Below are 20,000 nucleotides of genomic sequence, written 5' to 3' on the forward strand. Positions count from 1 at the left end.
AGCCAAACACCCGCTTTTGAAAGACCAATCTGGTAGCAGTACTTTGGCCCGTCTGCAGCCGCCGGACATATATTTTTCGAGACACCAAACAACAGAGCATTACAATAATCCAGTTTGAAAATAAAAGAGAGGCGGCATGTTTCTTGGTAATATCCTCAGGAAGGAACTGTGGAATAATAATCCAATTATTTTTTCAACTGAAACGTCAATGATTGGATCAATGTCTTCATTTGGTGATCCATCGAAGTTCCGAATCTAGGAAAGCTCCAAGATTTTTTGAATTTGTCAACAATATTTATTGACATCTCTCCTACTTTCAATTTCATCTCCAAAGTATTAAGTTCCCTACATACGTCACCTCCATTTTGTCGTCATTCACCTTAGCCTTTTCATATCCATCCAATCCCTTACACCCAATACACATTGATCACATGTACTTATGGCATTTTGTACGTTTTTGGTACATTCAGATCCGAAGAACTGGGAGAAACCAGCATATTGGTGGCAGGACAGGCCAAAGCCCCTGATAACCTTTGAAAGTGGATGTATGTAGAGAACAAAGAGCAGAGGTCCAAGAATTGACCTTGTGGGACACCACATTCCAAAGGAATTTGATAGGACTTCAAATTATTTACAACTACAACTTGTTGTCTACTTAATAAATAAGATCAAAAACAACTGAGTGCCGTACCGGAAATACCGAAAGTTATTTCTAAATGTTTTTAACAGTAAGTCCTGATCAATAATGTCAAAAGCTGATGATAAATCAAGAAGGGTAAGAAGTGTGCAGGAACCCTTATTAATGATTTGAAGAAGATCATTTACAATCCGGATAAGAGCCGTATAAATATAACAAATATTGAAAAGTTTACGGATTCTTTAATACTTACCAATAATATGAATTATCAATTTTCATTCGAAAAAACAAACTACAAATTACAATTCTTTTCTAAAATATTATTGATTCATTTAAGTATTTTTTCTATTCGTAGAATTGAGATAAGGTATGCAGATCTCTTGATATATTGTAATCATAATTGTGTCTTCTGCCAAATATACCATCCAAGGATCTTTAATGGTCTCTGCGTTTCAGTCTTGAGCATGGGGAAGTGTCAAATTATGAAACAGTCCCAGACAAAGCAAGAAAGAGAAACACAAGAGAAAAAACAAAAAGATACCAAAAATTACGCCTGCTGTGAATGCTTTCTGTCAAGGCGGACTGATCTTTAGGGATGTATCTTTTTTTTCTTGTATTTTTCTTTCTTGTTTTGTCTGGTACTGTTTCATAAAACTCTTTTACATCTTTATAATCTCGAGCACGTAGTTTAAATAGTATTGCTGTTATAATTGTATTTGTTATTGACTTAATATGGTTTTGGAACCCAAAATGTTCTGTGTTTAATGTTTTCCTCTTTTAACTGTTTTGCGGCTATGTGGACTTGTGGTATGACGCTCGCTTTCGGATCGGAAGGTCCTGGTTTCATCTCCCACTCACAGCACACATAGTTGAGTCCTTCTAACAGGCTCTTTTTTCACAATTTCTGGAATCTGAGATGTCACGACTTTTCTTCGCTATAAATGTGAGTTGAGTTTTCTACACATCCGGAACAAAGATGAAGGCAAGGATGTAAACTTATACGGGGTTGAATTAGTTTTTATTACAATCTCAATAGGTTTCACATGTTTGCTATCATTCCTTAGTAAAACCGGTTTTTAAAACAAAAATGAGAGGGTTTTGATAATATGGGATTCTTACACGCTTTTGGGAAACACCTCAAATATTCTTTCAACTAACCCTAAGAAAAAATAAAACCTAGTACTATTAACTAACCCTAATAGGAAAAACAAACACCCAAGCACCTTTACTAAGACTTATGACTAACCCTAATAGAATAAAAAGATCTTCCGACCTCGAGCTAACCGGAAGAGAAAAAATACCCTAGGACTGCTTTCAATCCTTCACAAAACAAACTGGCGACGGAAAACCAAAACAATGGTCGTATTAGGAAAGTTTAAACTTTCACTAATCTATCAAGGTTTGTTCTAGAGTTTTAAAAATGCTACTATAAATTGACAAATTGAATAAATAAACGAATGTTAAAAGATCCACAGTGAAAATACAAATTGAAAGAAATGCCATTTCGAGGAGCTTTCGGAAGGCCTCCCCTTCGGAAGGCTTCCGGAAAGCTTCGGACAGCTCTGAGGGCTTCCGGATGGCCTGAGAATGCTTTAGGTTCTGGGTTCGAGCCTCGCTCGGCGCATAGTTGAGTCCTTGGAAAAGACTCGTTACTCACATTCTCTCAGCGTACTCAGGTGTAAAATGAGTACATGGCCATTTACAGCGCTGATTCTGTCCGAAAAAGTTGTAATATCGCCTAATAGGCGTCATGTTAAGTGTTGCTGGTGGCCAGGACCCCGTGTAAAGCGCTTTGGGCACGTGTAGTGGATATTGCGCTATATAAAAGCTCATTTGAAAAATCGTTAACTTTCTACTGTGAGACAGAAAAAAAATATCGACTGCATCTGGGATCAATCTCGGTCAATTTGCGTATGATGCGAGTGCTCTACCAACTGAGCCATCGGGGTCCAATGATATTGTGCATAGATATAGACCAGATTTTAAGAAATAATAAATTAGATTCCAGAAAACAGGAAAACCCTTTATAGATTGTATCTACCTGCAAATTTACAATCTTTGTGGGTCTTCTTTTTTCACGGGAAAAGACATTAATATTCCAAAGTATCAACTTTAACTCTCTCCTTACCGAACATTTTCAGGATTTTTCCAAAATGTCATAGCTATTCAACGCACTTTAACTCAGAATCAAAAAGAACAAGGACGTCTTCTATACTAAATCTTGTGCAGAAAAACAAGCTTTACAAAACAGCATCAAGTTATTATGGCTATAACAAAGATTTTTCTCCAAATTTTGTGATTTAAAAAATAAACCTGAAAAAGAAAAATGTCCATTGAATCGTAACGAATGTGACGATTTTCCTGTGGTTGGTAAGGAGAGAGTTAAAATCAATTGAAAAATTGTTGAATTCTTTCGCAGAGGAATATTTCACTTATATACAAATACTGGAGCACGTGAGAAAGAGAATTTGATATGAATTACCAATTTAGAGTTGAAACGTACAATAATTTACAATTTTTTCACGAAAATGTTAAGGAATTCACTAAAGAGTATAACTGCCGTGGGTCTATATAACAAGTATTTTTCTTCTTTGTGGACTTTGAATAAAGATATTTTGTTTCTTCATTCTTCGACCTAATATATCCCAGAGTGATGAAGAAAAACACGTATTTAAAATTTTGTCCAGAAAACTCGTCTCGCAAATCTAGATCAATTAAAATTACTCCAATGCTAAACACTCCCAAACCTGGGACTTCATTAAAGTCTCAGGTTCGAGAATGTTTGACAAGATGAGAGTCATTTAAATCGATCAATAAATGAAATATGAATATTCGGGGCCAAATTTTTGAATACGTGCTTTTTCAGAGTCTCTGCGTTTCATCTCAAGTACTGCAATATAAATAGTATTGCCGAATTTAACTGTCTTTGTTGCTGACTGAAGAAGGCATATATTTGAGCCCAAAACATTGTGTATTTACTATTTTGTTGGTTTGTCATTTCTTTTGGTTTTTATTTTAAAACTTGTTTTAACAATTTTGCACAATTCTAAGAATAGTTTAGTAGTTACATCTTAGTATCTATTAATAATTGCCAATGTGTAGCGCCTGTGATATTTCTTTGATGTTTGTTTGACAATTAATTACCAGTCGGGAAGAAATGTGTGATGTCAAATAATAAGTTCTTATTTCATTGGAAGTGTAGGACCAAATACATACCTTGTGTAATTGATCGTCCGGTTTCAGAGAGATGGTATCCTTAATTTTTAGCCTAAATATATGCTGCTCGCCAATAAAGCTTATCAATCATCGCTCTTTAACGTCCTGTTCAATGCTAAGAATCTGTCTGTACATCTTGCTACTGAAATAGTTATGTAATCTATTCATCATTAGAACTCCGAAGGACTGGTTCCATACACACATGTAATTCATTCATTACTGGTACTCCGAAAGACTGGTTCCATACACACATGTAATTCATTCATTATTAGATCTCCGAAGGACTGGTTCCATACACACATGTAATCTATTCATTATTAATACTCCGAATGACTGGTTCCATACACACATGTAATCTATTCATTATTAGTACTCCGAAGGACTGGTTCCATACACACATGTAATCTATTTATTATCAGTTCTCCCAAGGACTGGTTCCATACACACATGTAATCTATTCATTATTAGTACTCCGAAGTGCTGGTTCCATACACACATGTAATTCATTCATTATTAGTACTCCCAAAGACGGACTAGTTCCATACACACATGTAATCTATTCATTATTAGTACTCCGATGGACTGGTTCCATACACACATGTAATCTATGTATTATTAGTACTCCAAAGGACTGGTTCCATACACACATGTAATCTATTCATTATTAGTACTCCGAAGGACTGGTTCCATATACACATGTAATTCATTCATTATTAGATCTCCGAAGGACTGGTTCCATATACACATGTAATCTATTCATTATTAGTACTCCGAAGGACTGGTTCCATACACACATGTAATCTATTCATTATTAGTACTCCGAAGGACTGGTTCCATACACACATGTAATCTATTCATTATTAGTACTCCCAAGGACTGGTTCCATACACACATGTAATCTATACATTATTAGTACTCCGAAGGACTGGTTCCATACACACATGTAATCTATACATTATTAGAACTCCGAAGGACTGGTTCCATATACACATGTAATCTATTCATTATTAGTACTCCGAAGGACTGGTTCCATACACACATGTAATCTATTCATTATTAGTACTCCGAAGGACTGGTTCCATACACACATGTAATCCATACATTATTAGTACTCCGAAGGACTGGTTCCATACACACATGTAATTCATTCATTATTAGTACTCCGAAGGACTGGTTCCATACACACATGTCATTCATTCATTATTATTACTCCGAAGTACTGGTTCCATACACACATGTAATCCATACATTATTAGTACTCCGAAGGGGCTCAGTTCCATACTAACACATGTAATCCATACATTATTAGTACTCCGAAAGGGCTGGTTCCATACACATGTCATTCATTCATTATTATTACTCCGAAGGACTGGTTCCATACACATGTCATTCATTCATTATTATTACTCCCAAGTACTGGTTCCATACACATGTCATATTCATTACTTATTATTACTTCCGAAGGACTGGTTCCATACACATGTCATTCATTCATTATTATTACTCCGAAGTACTGGTTCCATACACATGTCATTCATTTTAATTAACTTCATCATATTATTTATTACTCCGAAGACTGGTTCCATACACATGTCATTCTTAATTTCATTATTACATTATTACGAGTAACTGGTTCCATACACACATATTCATTTCATTCATTATTATTACTCCGAAGTACTGGTTCCATACACATGTCATTCATTCATTATTATTATACTCCAATACACTGTCATCATTATTCAAACTGGTCATTCATCTCATTATTATTATCGAAGGATGGTTCCATACACATGTCATTCATCATTATTATTACTCCGAAGTACTGGTTCCATACACATGTCATTCATCATTATTATTACTCCGAAGGACTGGTTCCATACACATGTCATTCATACATTATTATTACTCCGAAGGACTGGTTCCATACACATGTCATTCATACATTATTATTACTCCGAAGGACTGGTTCCATACACATGTCATTCATACATTATTTATTACTCCGAAGGGACTGGTTCCATACACATGTCATTCATACATTATTATTACTCCGAAGGACTGGTTCCATACACATGTCATTCATACATTATTATTACTCCGAAGGACTGGTTCCATACACATGTCATTCATACATTATTATTACTCCGAAGGACTGGTTCCATACACATGTCATTCATACATTATTATTACTCCGAAGGACTGGTTCCATACACATGTCATTCATACATTATTATTACTCCGAAGGACTGGTTCCATACACATGTCATTCATACATTATTATTACTCCGAAGGACTGGTTCCATACACATGTCATTCATACATTATTATTACTCCGAAGGCTGGTTCCATACACATGTCATTCATTCATTATTATTACTCCGAAGTACTGGTTCCATACACATGTCATTCATTCATTATTATTACTCCAAGTACTGGTTCCATACACATGTCATTCATTCATTATTATTACTCCCAAGTACTGGTTCCATACACATGTCATTCATTCATTATTAGTACTCCCAAGTACTGGTTCCATACACATGTCATTCATTCATTATTATTACTCCAAGTACTGGTTCCATACACATGTCATTCATTCATTATATTACTCCAAGACTGGTTCCATACACATGTCATTCATCATATTATTACTCCAAGTACTGGTTCCATACACATGTCATTCATTCATTATTATTACTCCAAGAACTGGTTCCATACACATGTCATTCATTCATTATTATTACTCCCAAGTACTGGTTCCATACACATGTCATTCATTCATTATTATTACTCCCAAGTACTGGTTCCATATACACATGTCATTCATTCATTATTATTACTCCCAAGTACTGGTTCCATACACATGTCATTCATTCATTATTATTACTCCCAAGTACTGGTTCCATACACATGTCATTCATTCATTATTATTACTCCCAAGTACTGGTTCCATACACATGTCATTCATTCATTATTATTACTCCCAAGTACTGGTTCCATACACATGTCATTCATTCATTATTATTACTCCCAAGTACTGGTTCCATACACATGTCATTCATTCATTATTATTACTCCCAAGTACTGGTTCCATACACATGTCATTCATTCATTATTATTACTCCCAAGTACTGGTTCCATACACATGTCATTCATTCATTATTAGTACTCCCAAGTACTGGTTCCATACACATGTCATTCATACATTATTAGTACTCCGAAGGACTGGTTCCATACACATGTCATTCATTCATTATTATTACTCCGAAGTACTGGTTCCAGATACACTTCCAGGGATTTAAGGATCTAAGAGAGTAGAGGGGATGATATCATGGCGTCTCTTCCCTATTATTCTGCATTGACTTTTCACCACAATTCTTGAACTTTTCTATCACATTCCTGACTCCTGTAGCCATAAATGTCACCTTGTGTCTCAAAAGTAAAATAAATCTTTGCGATGTATGACACGCCCACAACTTTATTAACAGTCAGAAATTTGAGACTTGATTCAAAACAGTGTTCAAACGTAAAAAAAAAGAAAAAAAGAAAAACAATCTAGAATGTTTAATTGCTTATGTTTTTAATTATACCTTAAATCAACCTTTTACGACTTGTACTTGTTTGCGGGTCTGATAAACCAGTTCATTATGGGCTCATTGTTGTAATGGAAATCATTTTTAATGACACAAAATATTGTCTTTTACCATGATAAACTAATCCCATAATTGTGTTCGGGTGTCAGACCTGCAAATATTATCTACACGTCGATCTTTAAGGATCTCGTTCATCCTGATTTAACACCAATTAGGCATGGGTCACAATAGGATTAAATAGTCTTATGTCACGTCCGCCTAGCAACAACCAGCTTGGTTCTAAACAAAGAAAATCGGTACTTTTTAATCTTCATGCTGGCTAGAACTTTTTCACATGTCATGTGATCAGAATGTATAAAATTCAGAACCTGATCAGATTTATAATGTTTTGATCTTGTGGATACACTCTTATGCTCGTTCGAAAAGTATTTCATAAGGGCGTCCGCCATTGTTCCGATAGTTTAGAACCTGTTACTAAGTTACTATGCGTCAGTACGAAGGAAATGACGTCACGACTGTTGAATCCTATTGTAAGTATCATGACTATATGTGACTTGATTTAGTTTTACACTCTGGACACCAGGATCAAAGTTGAAGGCTGAGGTGGAAACTTATGTGATGTTGTACATATTTTCAATACAATCTCAATATGGTTTTCATTTTGCCATAAAACATTATCTTCAAATCAGAAAAGTGAGTGGAGCAGGCACTTATGTTGATAACAACAAGAAATGAAGTGAGTAGGAAAATGCCAAAAGACAACAGAGAATAAAAACTTCGCATCGGCGATGGGGGGCTTGAACCCGCGACGGGTCGTGGATAGTTCATACGGTAGAGTCACGATCTCCCCAGCCAGATGCCCCAACGGCATCAAACGTGTTAGACTTAAATCAAACTTATCTAAGTTGTTACTAAGTCGGGTCATGAGATAAGTTGGCCTAGGAGCCTGGGATTTTATCTTTTTTGTTTGTTTTTTAAATGGAATAATCTAGGTAGTGACAAATAAGTGTGAAGAGGTTGTTTCAGCACTGGTGAACCGGCCCTATATTCGTCAGTGCTGATCAATGGCGGGCGGTGGCACAGACTAATAGGCACCAGCACCCAGGTCAGTACTGACCAACAAGTGCGAGTGCCTGTTAGTCAGTACTGACCAATAGGTGCCATTGGTAAAAGTAACGTTTTGTAAACATGCACTCTCTTACCCAGCAATTAATGCGTGTTGAAGGTTGTAAAATAGAGTGACCGATATTCATCGTTTCTTATTCTATTGTGCGGCTATGTGGTCTTGTGGTATGACACTCGCTTTCGGATCGGAAAGTCCTGAGTTCTAGTCTTGCTCGGTGCATAGTTGAGTCATTGGAGAAGGCTCTTTACTCACATTTACTCACCGTACTCATGTGTAAAATGAGTACATAGCCGTTAACAGCTTTGTATCTGTCCGAAAAAAAAATGTAACAGGCGTCATGTCCCGTCTTATATGTTAAATGTTGCTGTTGGCCATGTACCCCTTGTAAAGCGCTTTGAGCACATTTTGTGGATATTCCCCTATATAAAAGTTAAAAAAAAGCTAAAACAGTTACACAAGCTATGTATCCAGTCCCTCGGAAGAGAAGTTTACATTTCCAATGAGATTGGAACCAGTTTTTGACACACTTTTGTTCCCTATTTAAGTAGTTATCTTATCAGCGGTTAAACTAAAGAAACTGAATTTAAAGTGTAATTAGTTTACAAGTCCTGCAACACATAAAAGTACACATCAGTGTTTTAACAAAAGATAAACTTATTATTACAAAATATGAAAAGAACGAAATTATCGTCACTCAGCTCTTTGTTATTGTTTTTAGACAGCCATTTTGATGATTAGTTCTCACTGAATTATATCAATCAGACTATAAACGTTCAAGATTACATATAATTGTATACGTCGGTACGTTATATCCGGGTGGCGGAATTTGTATTTAACTAAACACATAGCATTGATAAACATTCAAATATACATATAGTTTTGTGTGTTGGCACGTTATATTAGGCGGACTTTGTGAATGTTTTAACTCAACGCATAATATCAATAGATCATGCACCTTCTCACCTACTTTACACAGTTTTGAGAATATGGCCGATATTTTGAACATTTTCTATTTAAAAAAAGGCTTTTACCAAAATATGACCCGCCGACTAAAATCGTTTCATGTCGGTATATAATATCATCATCATCATCATCATCATCATCATCATCATCATCATCATCATCATCATCATCATCATCATCATCATCATCATCATCATGGCTTATCCATCTTGGAGGTGGCTTCCGCAACCCCAACCGAAACAAGCCTCTGTCCAACGCCATCCTTCCACAGTCAGTCACTGGCTTATTCATCCATTCGCTGATCTTTTGTGACCATCTTCCTATTGATCTCCCTTTCACTCTTTTACCCTCCACAATACCCTCTATAAATGTTTTTGAAGGTGTCATGTCTCTTGGTATGTCTAATAAAGGCAAGTTTTAGTTTCTGTATCATCTTGATGAGATATGGCACCTTCACATTTTTGTTAGTTTCCTTTGCTGTGCAGGGAATTCAGAGAATTTCCGGTAGTATTTCATTTTCAGTCGGGATATAATATAAGAAAGACTTTGAAATGTTAAGGGGCGGTTTGGGTCTTTTCTCATAAAAAATGTAATTATCTATATTGGGCGGTTTAAATCATTCTGTATCGTCATTATGGGTTAAAAAACAACATTTATGGTGACAAATTTAAATTATCTGTGTTGACACTCATTTTGCGACCTAATTTGGCTGTTTGATATTTAAAAAAATATAACAATCTTGTGGCAAACGTTCCACAAAAAAACAAATTAAGGAACGACCATCATATTCTTCCATATTTTCAATATTGTACCATAGTGTGTCTCCATAGAGTGATTTTAGGGCTTTAGCTTATGGAATTTTTATTAGAACATTACACAGTTGATAATCAAAATGTTATAACACAATTGATGATAAAAATTCAGAATTAGGATTATAATTCAAAATTCATATATCTTATCAAAATATCTCTCTACGGCGACATAATACATTCCCTCTCTGATAAACGTGGAAATTTTAAGACAATTTCATTGAATAGATTCTGAGAAACAGTATCCCATACCCTTAGAAAAATGACATATTGAGAAAATAGCAAAATAGCTTCCCGTTTTTTACACTTTTCTTACTACCTGTACCATTTTCCACTGTGTTTCTCGTGCCTTTATAGTCTACTTTAAGAATTTGGGCTTCAATTATATTATTTCTAAGTCAATAAAATATCATTTTCCACCAAAATGTCAAAATCAATTTTTCGAAGTATTTTCCTAATAAATAGACCCGAACCGCCCCTTAATTATCAAATAATAATTATAAGAAATACAAACGTTGAGTTTATTTGTTTTATTTTTTGGGTTTTTTTAATGGGATGGGGGTGCTTTTTGCTCTTTTCATTTTGTATTTTAACACGTTGTAGCCATTTTTTAGTTTGATCTCGAGCCCTTTTCCTTATTATATCTCAAAATCCACTAACCGCTCTCAAGGGGTCCCTAACCAGCAGCAACACTTAGCATGTAGAGTAAGACATTACGCATGTTTAGTGATATTACATTTTCTTTTCCAACAGAGACAACGCTGTTAACGTCCAGATACCTATTTTACATCTGAGTACGGTTAGAGAATGTGAGTTAAGAGCTTATTCCAATAACCCAACTACGCGCCGCTCAGAACGGAACGGGAAACCAGAGTTTTCGATCTGAAGGTGAGTGTTATACCACAAGACCACAGAGTCGCATCATAGGAAATAGAAAGTGACTTCATTTTTGGAAGATTATTCAATCTTTTCTGGATCTTTCCGACATAATTCCGCTCTGGGGCTGTGGTTCACTGTCAAAGGAAGTCAAATTGGTACGTTATAATACAGAAAAGTGACTGGAGCGGGCACTTAAAACCCATGTTGATAATAACAAGAAAAGAAGTGAGTAGGAAAGTGCCAGAAGACAATAATGAATAAATATTTCGCGGCGGCGATGGGGGATCGAACTCGCAACCTTACTGGTACGACGGCAACTCCGCCTAGCCGGGGAGAGAGAGCGACTCTACCGTATAAGCTATCCACCACTCTTTCTCTATTGTCTTCTGGTACTTTCCTACCCACTTCATTTCTTGCATTTTATAATACAGACCTGTCGACTGGTGTATCATCAAATTCATGATTTTCTTCGGATAACAATTGTAGTCTAAACTGACCTTTTATATAGAGCAATATCAACTAAACGTGCTGAAAGCGCTTTACAAAGGATCCCTGGCCATCATCAGCAATACGTAACATGTAAAACGAGACATGACGCCTGTTGGACGATTTTACACTTTTTTCCCGACATAGACAACGCTGTTAGCGGCCATGTACTCATTTTACACCTACCTGAGTATGGTGAGACAATGTGATTAAAGAGTCTTTTCCAAGGACTCAACGATATGCCGAGCAAAGCCCGAAAACAGGACCTTCCGATCGGAAAGCGAGTGTCCTACCACTAGACCACATATTCGCGATAGTTAACTATAAAAATCAATCATTTACCCTCAAAAGGATTTTAAATAATACTTCAAATTCCTGGAAATTAAATAGTCTTGCGTCAACTTTCATTTTCAATAAATTTTAATGACTTAGTGATGCTTATGAAATTCTGAAATTTGATCCAAAATGTCGTAATTCTACGAATATTTCGTAACGGTAGGCAGGTCTGTATAATGTGTCCGTGATTCACTAAGTTCGAGAGGGAACAAATACGGTGCCACAGTATTATTATAACGTTAAAAACAAATTAATTGTTTGTTTTAAAATCCACTATCTTTTACTTGTACAATCATTTCATTTGGGTCAAAGTCAAAGAGAGGACAACTTCTATCAGAGCAGTAAGTTAATTTTATTTAATGTGTACTTTGTAGGTACAAGCTTAGACAATATGTGTCGATCGTGTTTTATTTTTAAAGCAAAAAAAATGTTTTCTTCTTCTTCTTCTTCTTCTTCTTCTTCTTCTTTTTCTTCTCCTTCTTCTTCTTCTTCTTCTACAACATCACAATTGTTAGGTTTATGTCAAATACTGAATTGTACCAATAAATTTCACGTGTATTGGTTCCTAGCTTATTCTTATCTGCATTTCAATGAATTTAAATATATTCTTATCTATCTCTATGGATTAGAAATGTTCATTATTAGGACGTTTTTTAGTTGTCTTCCCATTCTATACCATGCAGTTTGCCCTTGCATTTGTTCCAAAGTCTTAATATTACAACTACATTAATTAATTATTTATAACTGAATAGGACATCCATCATTAACAATATATATATATATATATCTGTCGCTCTTTTTCTCTCTTGTGTAGCTTTGATAAAGGTCCAAAATATGTATATATTATATAGTAGTAATAGTTTTTCAATATTTCTCATTTTCAGACAATTTGTGCAAATTTCTATCGTCTTTTACACGGTAGTCGGCGATTCCAAGAGTTACACGTTGTTAGAAGGCTATAATATGCCATGAAGGTGGCCAGTTTGGCTATAATATGCCATGAAGGTGGCCAGTTTGGCTATAATATGCCATGAAGGTGGCCAGTTTGGCTATAATATGCCATGAAGGTGGCCAGTTTGGCTATAATATGCCATGAAGGTGGCCAGTTTGGCTATAATATGCCATGAAGGTGGCCAGTTTATATTGACGCTCAGTATATTTGACACGCATATGATGGAAAAGTAAACACGCATTCGCCCAGTGTAGGAGATTCAACGCGATCCTTTAGATTATTTTGAAACCCTAAGTGACAGTATGTATTCATGTTGTAGCCTTCAACATTTTAATAGGGAGCAAAAGTGTGATGTCAACAAACTGATTCCAATCTCATTGGAAGTGTCAAATTACTCTTCTAGAAGTATGGGTGCATAACTTGTGCAATTTGTTCTTCTGGTTTCAGTGTGCTGGCATGTTATTTTCTTGTGCGGCTATGTAGTCGTGTAGTATGACACTCGCTTTTGGATAGGAAGGTCCTGGGTTCAAGCCTCGCTCGGCGCATAGTTGAGTCCTTGGAAAAAGGTTCTTTACTCACATTTTCTCACCGTACTCATGTGTAAAATGAGTACCTGGTCGTTAACAGCGTCGTCTCTTTCCGAAGAAATTGTAATAGTGCCTAACAGGCGTCAGGCTACGTCCTACATGTTAAGTATTACTGTTGACCGGGGCCCTTTGTAAAGCGCTTTGAGCTCGTTTAGTGGATATTGCGCTATATAAAAGCTCAAGTGTGTTTGTCTAAATATATGCCTGTTATCAATAAAGATCATACATCCTCGCTCTTTTACGTTCTGTAAACCTAAGAATATTCATACTCCTAATAAAATAATTATGTCATCATATGATTCAATATGCAACCTAGTCATTATTAGTCCTCCAAAGGGACAGTTAAATATACACTTCCAAGGAGTTTGTAACCAGGAGAGTAGAAAATGTGACGTGACGACTCCTTTGCCCTATTACAGATTGATGTACAGCATTTTCTATTTCTTGGAGGATGTTGGTCTCACACTTGATCAACATTGGGTTGTTCTTTGTGGCGGGTGCAAAGATATTGACTACGGATGCGAATGAGGTAAAAATATAATGAAGATAATTGTACTATGTATTGTCGTTTTATTGGCCTATCGTCCATTAGAATATATAATCTGAGCACACACACACACACACAAACACACACACACACACACACAAACACACACACATACGTATATATATATATATATATATATATATATATATATATATATATTTATACATATATAATATATATATATATATATATATATATATATATATATATATATATATATATATATATATAAATTTATACACACACACACATATATATATATATATATATATATATATATATATATATATGTGTGTGTGTGTGTGTGTGTGTGTGTGATTGTGCGTTTCGAGAGGTCGTATTTGTGACATTCGCTACAAAAGTTATGAAATTCTAAGTTGTTTGGAGAAGCTAAGACAAAAATAGCTTTCATCAGTTTTTCTGAGTTAAAAGTTTTAAAAAAATTACCAAAAATTGACACTCTAGCATTAAAATTATGGTAGTTATAGATTTTTCAAGTGTCAAAAAAGTATGGACAAAGTTGATACTCTGTCCTGTCCACACTTTTCACTTTTACTTAATCTTTGAGAAGCTATTTGTGCAATTTGAGTGGAGCTAGATCGGCATCATTTGGTTTATTCTACCTTATTTAACTTAATTTCTGGGGGTGAAGTGGCCGAGTGGTTAAGACATTGCACTATGACCCGGAAGAATCCGGGTTCGAGCCCCGCTACAGGCGCTTTCGTTTTATTCCCTTGAGCAAAATTATTAACCCCCAATTTGCCCACTTGGACAACATGGGTGATTCCAGTTGACATCGGACATCCTGTTTGATGACTTACCTATATTCCTTCGTGTAATGGCTTGGCCATGATATCTTATGATGTCGTGGCGGAAGGGTATGATTTTTAAAAATAATAATTGATAGAAACTGATGAAAAGCATTTTCTTTTTGCCTTAATTTTTTTCGAAATAACTCAGTAGTGATGTATTTTGTAGCTAGCCTGACAGAGACGATATTTTGCTACAGGTTCATAATATACACGATTATAAAATTATAATATAGTGGGATTTTTTTTCACTGAAAGTTATATAATTTGAGCAAACTTCAGCTTTTATATAGCGCAATATCGACTAAACTTACAAAGCGCTTTACAAAGGGTCCCTGACCAACGGCAACAGGTAACATATAGAACGAGACATGACGCCTGTTAAGCGAAATTACAATTCTTCCCCCGACAGATACAACGGTGTTAACGGCCAGATATTCATTCTACACCTGAGTATGGTGAGAGAATATGAGTCAAGAGCCTTTTCCAAGGACTGAACTATGCAACAAGCGAGGCTCGAACCCAGAACCTTCTGACCCGAATGCGAGTGTCATACCACAATAAATACCACATAACGGCTCTCTCAATATTGATGTATTGACAAGCTAGTTAATACTTATTATGTATCTTGTCGTTTCTAGTAAGACCAAATCCAAAGAATCTGATCGCAAACTAATTTACTATACATATTCTTGTACCAAATTCTTACACAACTTTAACTCACTCAACACTAACTCTCTACTTACATGCTGTATACTCACTAGAGAGTGACCTAAAAAAAAAGATATACTCAATTAAATGGTTTGACTCGAGTAATATCATATAGAAATTAAAACAGTAGCCTTGAAGATATGCATATAATTTGTAACTCAGAGAACCTAGAAAAAAGGGGGAAAATGATTGGGTAAAAGTATTACAATGATTGTCGTTGTTAGGGCTGAGTGAGTTAATAAAGTGCAAACATGTAGTGTTACATCCAAATATCTAAACTTTAAAAAGATAAGACTTGTGTACAACTTATGTATATTATTTGCTTTACGTCAAGCCCCAAATAGGCCAAAACGTCTTAGAGAGAAGAGCAGCATGATGTCAAATTACTGATTCCAAACTCATTGGAAGTGTAAAAAAATCCACACTTCCAGAGGAATGGATACATACCATACATTGTGCAACTGGTCTTTGGTTTAAGAGTGATGTCATCTTATTTTCTAGCCAAAATAAATGGTGGTTTTCAATAATGATCATCTACCTTCGTTCTTTTACGTCTCGTAATCATGAAACTCTGCTTATACTTCCAGCCACTAAAATAGTTATGTCACATTATGATTCAAATTGAGCGTTTTGAGCTTTTATATAGCCCTATCCACCAAACGTGCTCAAAGCGCTTTACAAAGGGTCCCTGGCCAGCAGTAACACTCAACATGTAGGTTGTGACATGACGCCTGTTCGGTGATAGTACATTTTTTTGGATAGAGACGACGCTATAAATGGCCAGGTATTCATTTTACACCTGAGTACGGTGAGAGAATGTGAGTAAAGGGCCTTTTCCAAGTACTCAACCATGCGCCGATCAAGGCTCGAACACAGGACCTTCCGATCCAAAGGCGAGTGTCATACCACAAGACAACATAGCCACATAAAATGTAACCTATTCATCGTGTACAAATTGTCCGGAAGACTTCTCTGCTAATCACTTCCAATGATTTTCGAACCTGAAAGGAGGAAGACTGCACGTCACGTCTATCCTACTCTATAAATTTGCATCATTGTGTCCATTGTTCAATAAATACAAATGATTACATTTCTCTTTCTACTGCGATAGGAGAACGCAAATGATCTTGACAGAAGCAAGAGATTAATGGTGAAACAGTCTTCGGGACGGCTTTGGCCTAAGGCGATTTTACCGTATGAAATTCAGGATGCAGCAAGTAAGTGGAGGGAATGAAAATGAAGGAAAATTGATTTTTTATATAGAGCAATATCCACTAAACGTGCTCAAAACGCTTTACGAGGGGTCCCTAGCTAACGGCAACATTTAACACGTAGAACGGTACATGACGCCTGTTAGGCGATATTACAAATTTTTTTTTCGGACAGAGACAACGCTGTTAACGGCCAGGTACTCATTCACCTGAGTACGGTGAGAGAATGTGAGAAAAGAGCCTTCTCCAAGGACTCAACTATGCGCTGATAATCCAATCAGTTTGGCTTTTGCCGGATCAATACTGTCGTGAAGTAGTAAACGCAAGCAGTGCCAAAGTTAACACAAATGAGCTATGTATTTTATAGGAATCCCTGTTTATGTTGACGTTTGCTTGGCGCGGCCATGTTCTTTTTCATGTGACAAAAATTGCGCTTTACCCAGCCTGGTTGTCATTTTGCTCTTGAGTGCGATGAGGAAATGAAATGTGAGTAAACAGTAAAATGTGTTAATCAACGATTAACGAAAAAGTAAAAATGGAGAGACTTCGAATGGGAACAATACAGACAATGGACGGTTCGGGTACAAACTGATTAAGTCTATAGAGCTATAGGTATTTTTGATAAAGAATCTGCTCTACTAAACTGGATGGCTGCAGGTCCCGAAATTGTATCTCTGACAGAAAGTTGTGACAGAAATCTTGACATCATCAAGGTAATGGAAACTAAATGTCACTGTGAGGACACTCCTGCAAATAAGAGACGCTTCACAAAAATATTACAGATTTTACTAGTCAAATGGAGACCTTTGGAAACCCATTTGAGGAAGAAGAGGACAGACTAATAACATTCCACACTCGCCAAGTAATGTCAAAGGAATCGGTCTTGTATGTCAGTAATGCATACACAATTGGAAAGCAAAGCTTTCACACTTATTAAAAACAAAGGTTAAACACAATTGAAGCTACAATCCATGACCCTATCAAAAAAAATAATCTTCCCATCTTCCATGCAAGTTCCTCAAAGAAATGATCAAAACAGACAGAGAAAATTGCGTGTCTAAAGCAGGATTGTCATTTGTTCTCAAGACTGTTTATTTCTTGCCAGAATAGAGATAGCAATTTAGAAGAGTTTTTTTGAACATGAAAACCACCCTTACCTACCGTCCCTGTCAAAATTCGGAAGGCTCCGTTCATGTAAAAAGTCTGGCATTATTCAGTGTCTTCCTCAGTCAACGATTTTTGAAGACTGTCCTGATTCAGTTCAACTTTGTGTGTATGACGGAGCAGCTCTCATTCATATGCTCTCTCCTGGAGGAAACTATAAAACTTTTGGAGATGCTTCTGGTGTAGTTATTCAATATATAAACACTCAGTTGAAAATATTTAATCGAGTGGCCTTTGTATTTGACATCAAAGATATCATAAAATCTTCAACCAACAAAGTAGGTACAACTGTTCTGTTTCTTATCCTCAAAGGTATCAACAAGGAAAACACCAGGGAAGCTAGTTGTTCGCACTATAGGTGAGAACATTTACACATCTATTACAGACGTAGAACAGTCATTGCAATCGTTGTACCCTTGTACTCAAGAAGAGACTGACACCAGAATGGCACTTCAGTTAAAGAATGGAAGCGAGTGCAACTTCAAATCTGGGGTTACACGAACAGTTGACTCAGATGTGGTTATCATTCTGATATCACAGTTTGCTGCATTGGGAATGGAAAATGTGTTTGTCAACTACGGCTCAGGAAAACATAGAAGACTGATACCTATCCACTCAATTGTTGAATTCCTGGGTCCTGAAATATCTATGGCTACATCCTTCTTCCATGTATTTACGGGGTGTGACAGTGTCAGCTCATTTGCAGGGAAGGAAATAAAATAGCATGGTCAGTTTGGGCCGCATTTTGACGATGTTACAGACTCATTTAAAATTCTTGCTAATCAACCCTCAGGAACATATAGCCAGCCATTTCAACATCATCCAGAGATTTGTCTGTTCTTTGACAGAGCAACCAACTTATCTGCTGCCAATGAATTTTTACAAACAAAAGTACGCCTTCCAGGCAATACGCCCCCAACTCGTGAAGCTCACAAACAGCGTTTAAAACGAGCAGTTTACCGAGCTGGTTATGTATGGAAACGCTCACTAAAGGCCCTAGTCTTCCTTCCAAATCAGATTTTGGTTGGAAAGAAGATGGGATACCACAGTGGTCTACTTTGACTGACTTTGCACATGTCTCACAAAATATGATAAAATGTATCTGTTCATCAAAGGGATACTCCAAAAGATGCAAATATGTCAAGGTATCTCTTCCATGTACTCTGTTATGTGCCTGCAATGGTCAATGTTCTTGAGACAAAAATTGACTTTAAACACCTTTTCCAATTGTATGTTTTTAACAAACTATGTAATTAAAAAGGGAGGTAATTCTCCAATAATTCTGCTGTTAAATATGTAGGACAGACAGAAAAAATGTTTTAAATAGTGCAATGCATCATGATTAAATGTGTATTGTACAATCTATCTAAATTTAAATGTTTTATTTTCTATATGATAGAAATACATTGTACTCTTCTGTTTGCGAGTGATTGTACATGGGTGTCGGGAGGAGAGGGGGTACATACCTTGGTAGCTGAATTGTCTATTATTGTTTTTTTCAAAAATGAAATTAAGATTGCTTGATTTTTGAGGATGTGAAGATTAAAAATGTTTTTAAAATGCATGGCATTTCAAACTATGTCATATTCTAAACTATTTAAACAGTTTCCAGGAAGGAGAGATTTTTTTTTAATTTCCTGAAAAATCCCAATTGAATTTCTTATTTTCTTATATATTTCAATAAAATTCAAACGGAAAAATAATTTGCGAGTCCAAAGTACGCAACGGAATACCAAAATAACCAAATTATTATAAAATGTTTTAAAAACCGTAATTATTTGGAAAAAAAATAATTTAAAAAAATGTATTTTGTAACCTTTAAAGTGCAATAACTCTTGGTTCCAACAATTTCTCAACTTGGAGCCACCTATTTTCGAAATCCTCATAAAATTCTGCACTTTGTGTGAAAATCTCATGCTGGTTACACGATTTGCACAATTTTTCCACTAAGCAAACGGACTATAAAGAGCT

At 36.0% G+C, this 20,000-nt stretch overlaps 1 protein-coding gene across 2 annotated transcripts in view; it reads left to right on the forward strand.

The window, feature by feature from the left end:
* The first annotated feature begins 12,338 nt into the window (after positions 1–12,338).
* The window catches only part of LOC144974394 (uncharacterized), a 101,924-nt gene continuing 94,262 nt past the window's right edge, over positions 12,339–20,000 (forward strand). For both annotated transcript variants that reach the window (XM_078917233.1, XM_078917234.1), the window contains exons 1-3: positions 12,339–12,389; positions 14,007–14,116; positions 16,766–16,871. In XM_078917233.1, coding sequence (XP_078773359.1) covers positions 14,039–14,116; positions 16,766–16,871 — 184 coding nt within the window. In that variant the 5' untranslated portion in view covers positions 12,339–12,389; positions 14,007–14,038. The remainder of the gene's footprint in view (positions 12,390–14,006; positions 14,117–16,765; positions 16,872–20,000) is intronic.

This window comes from Berghia stephanieae, chromosome 6, assembly GCF_034508935.2.
Source record: "Berghia stephanieae isolate SIO BIC M18660-M18661 chromosome 6, UCSD_Bste_1.3, whole genome shotgun sequence".
Taxonomy (NCBI): Eukaryota; Metazoa; Mollusca; class Gastropoda; order Nudibranchia; family Aeolidiidae; genus Berghia; species Berghia stephanieae.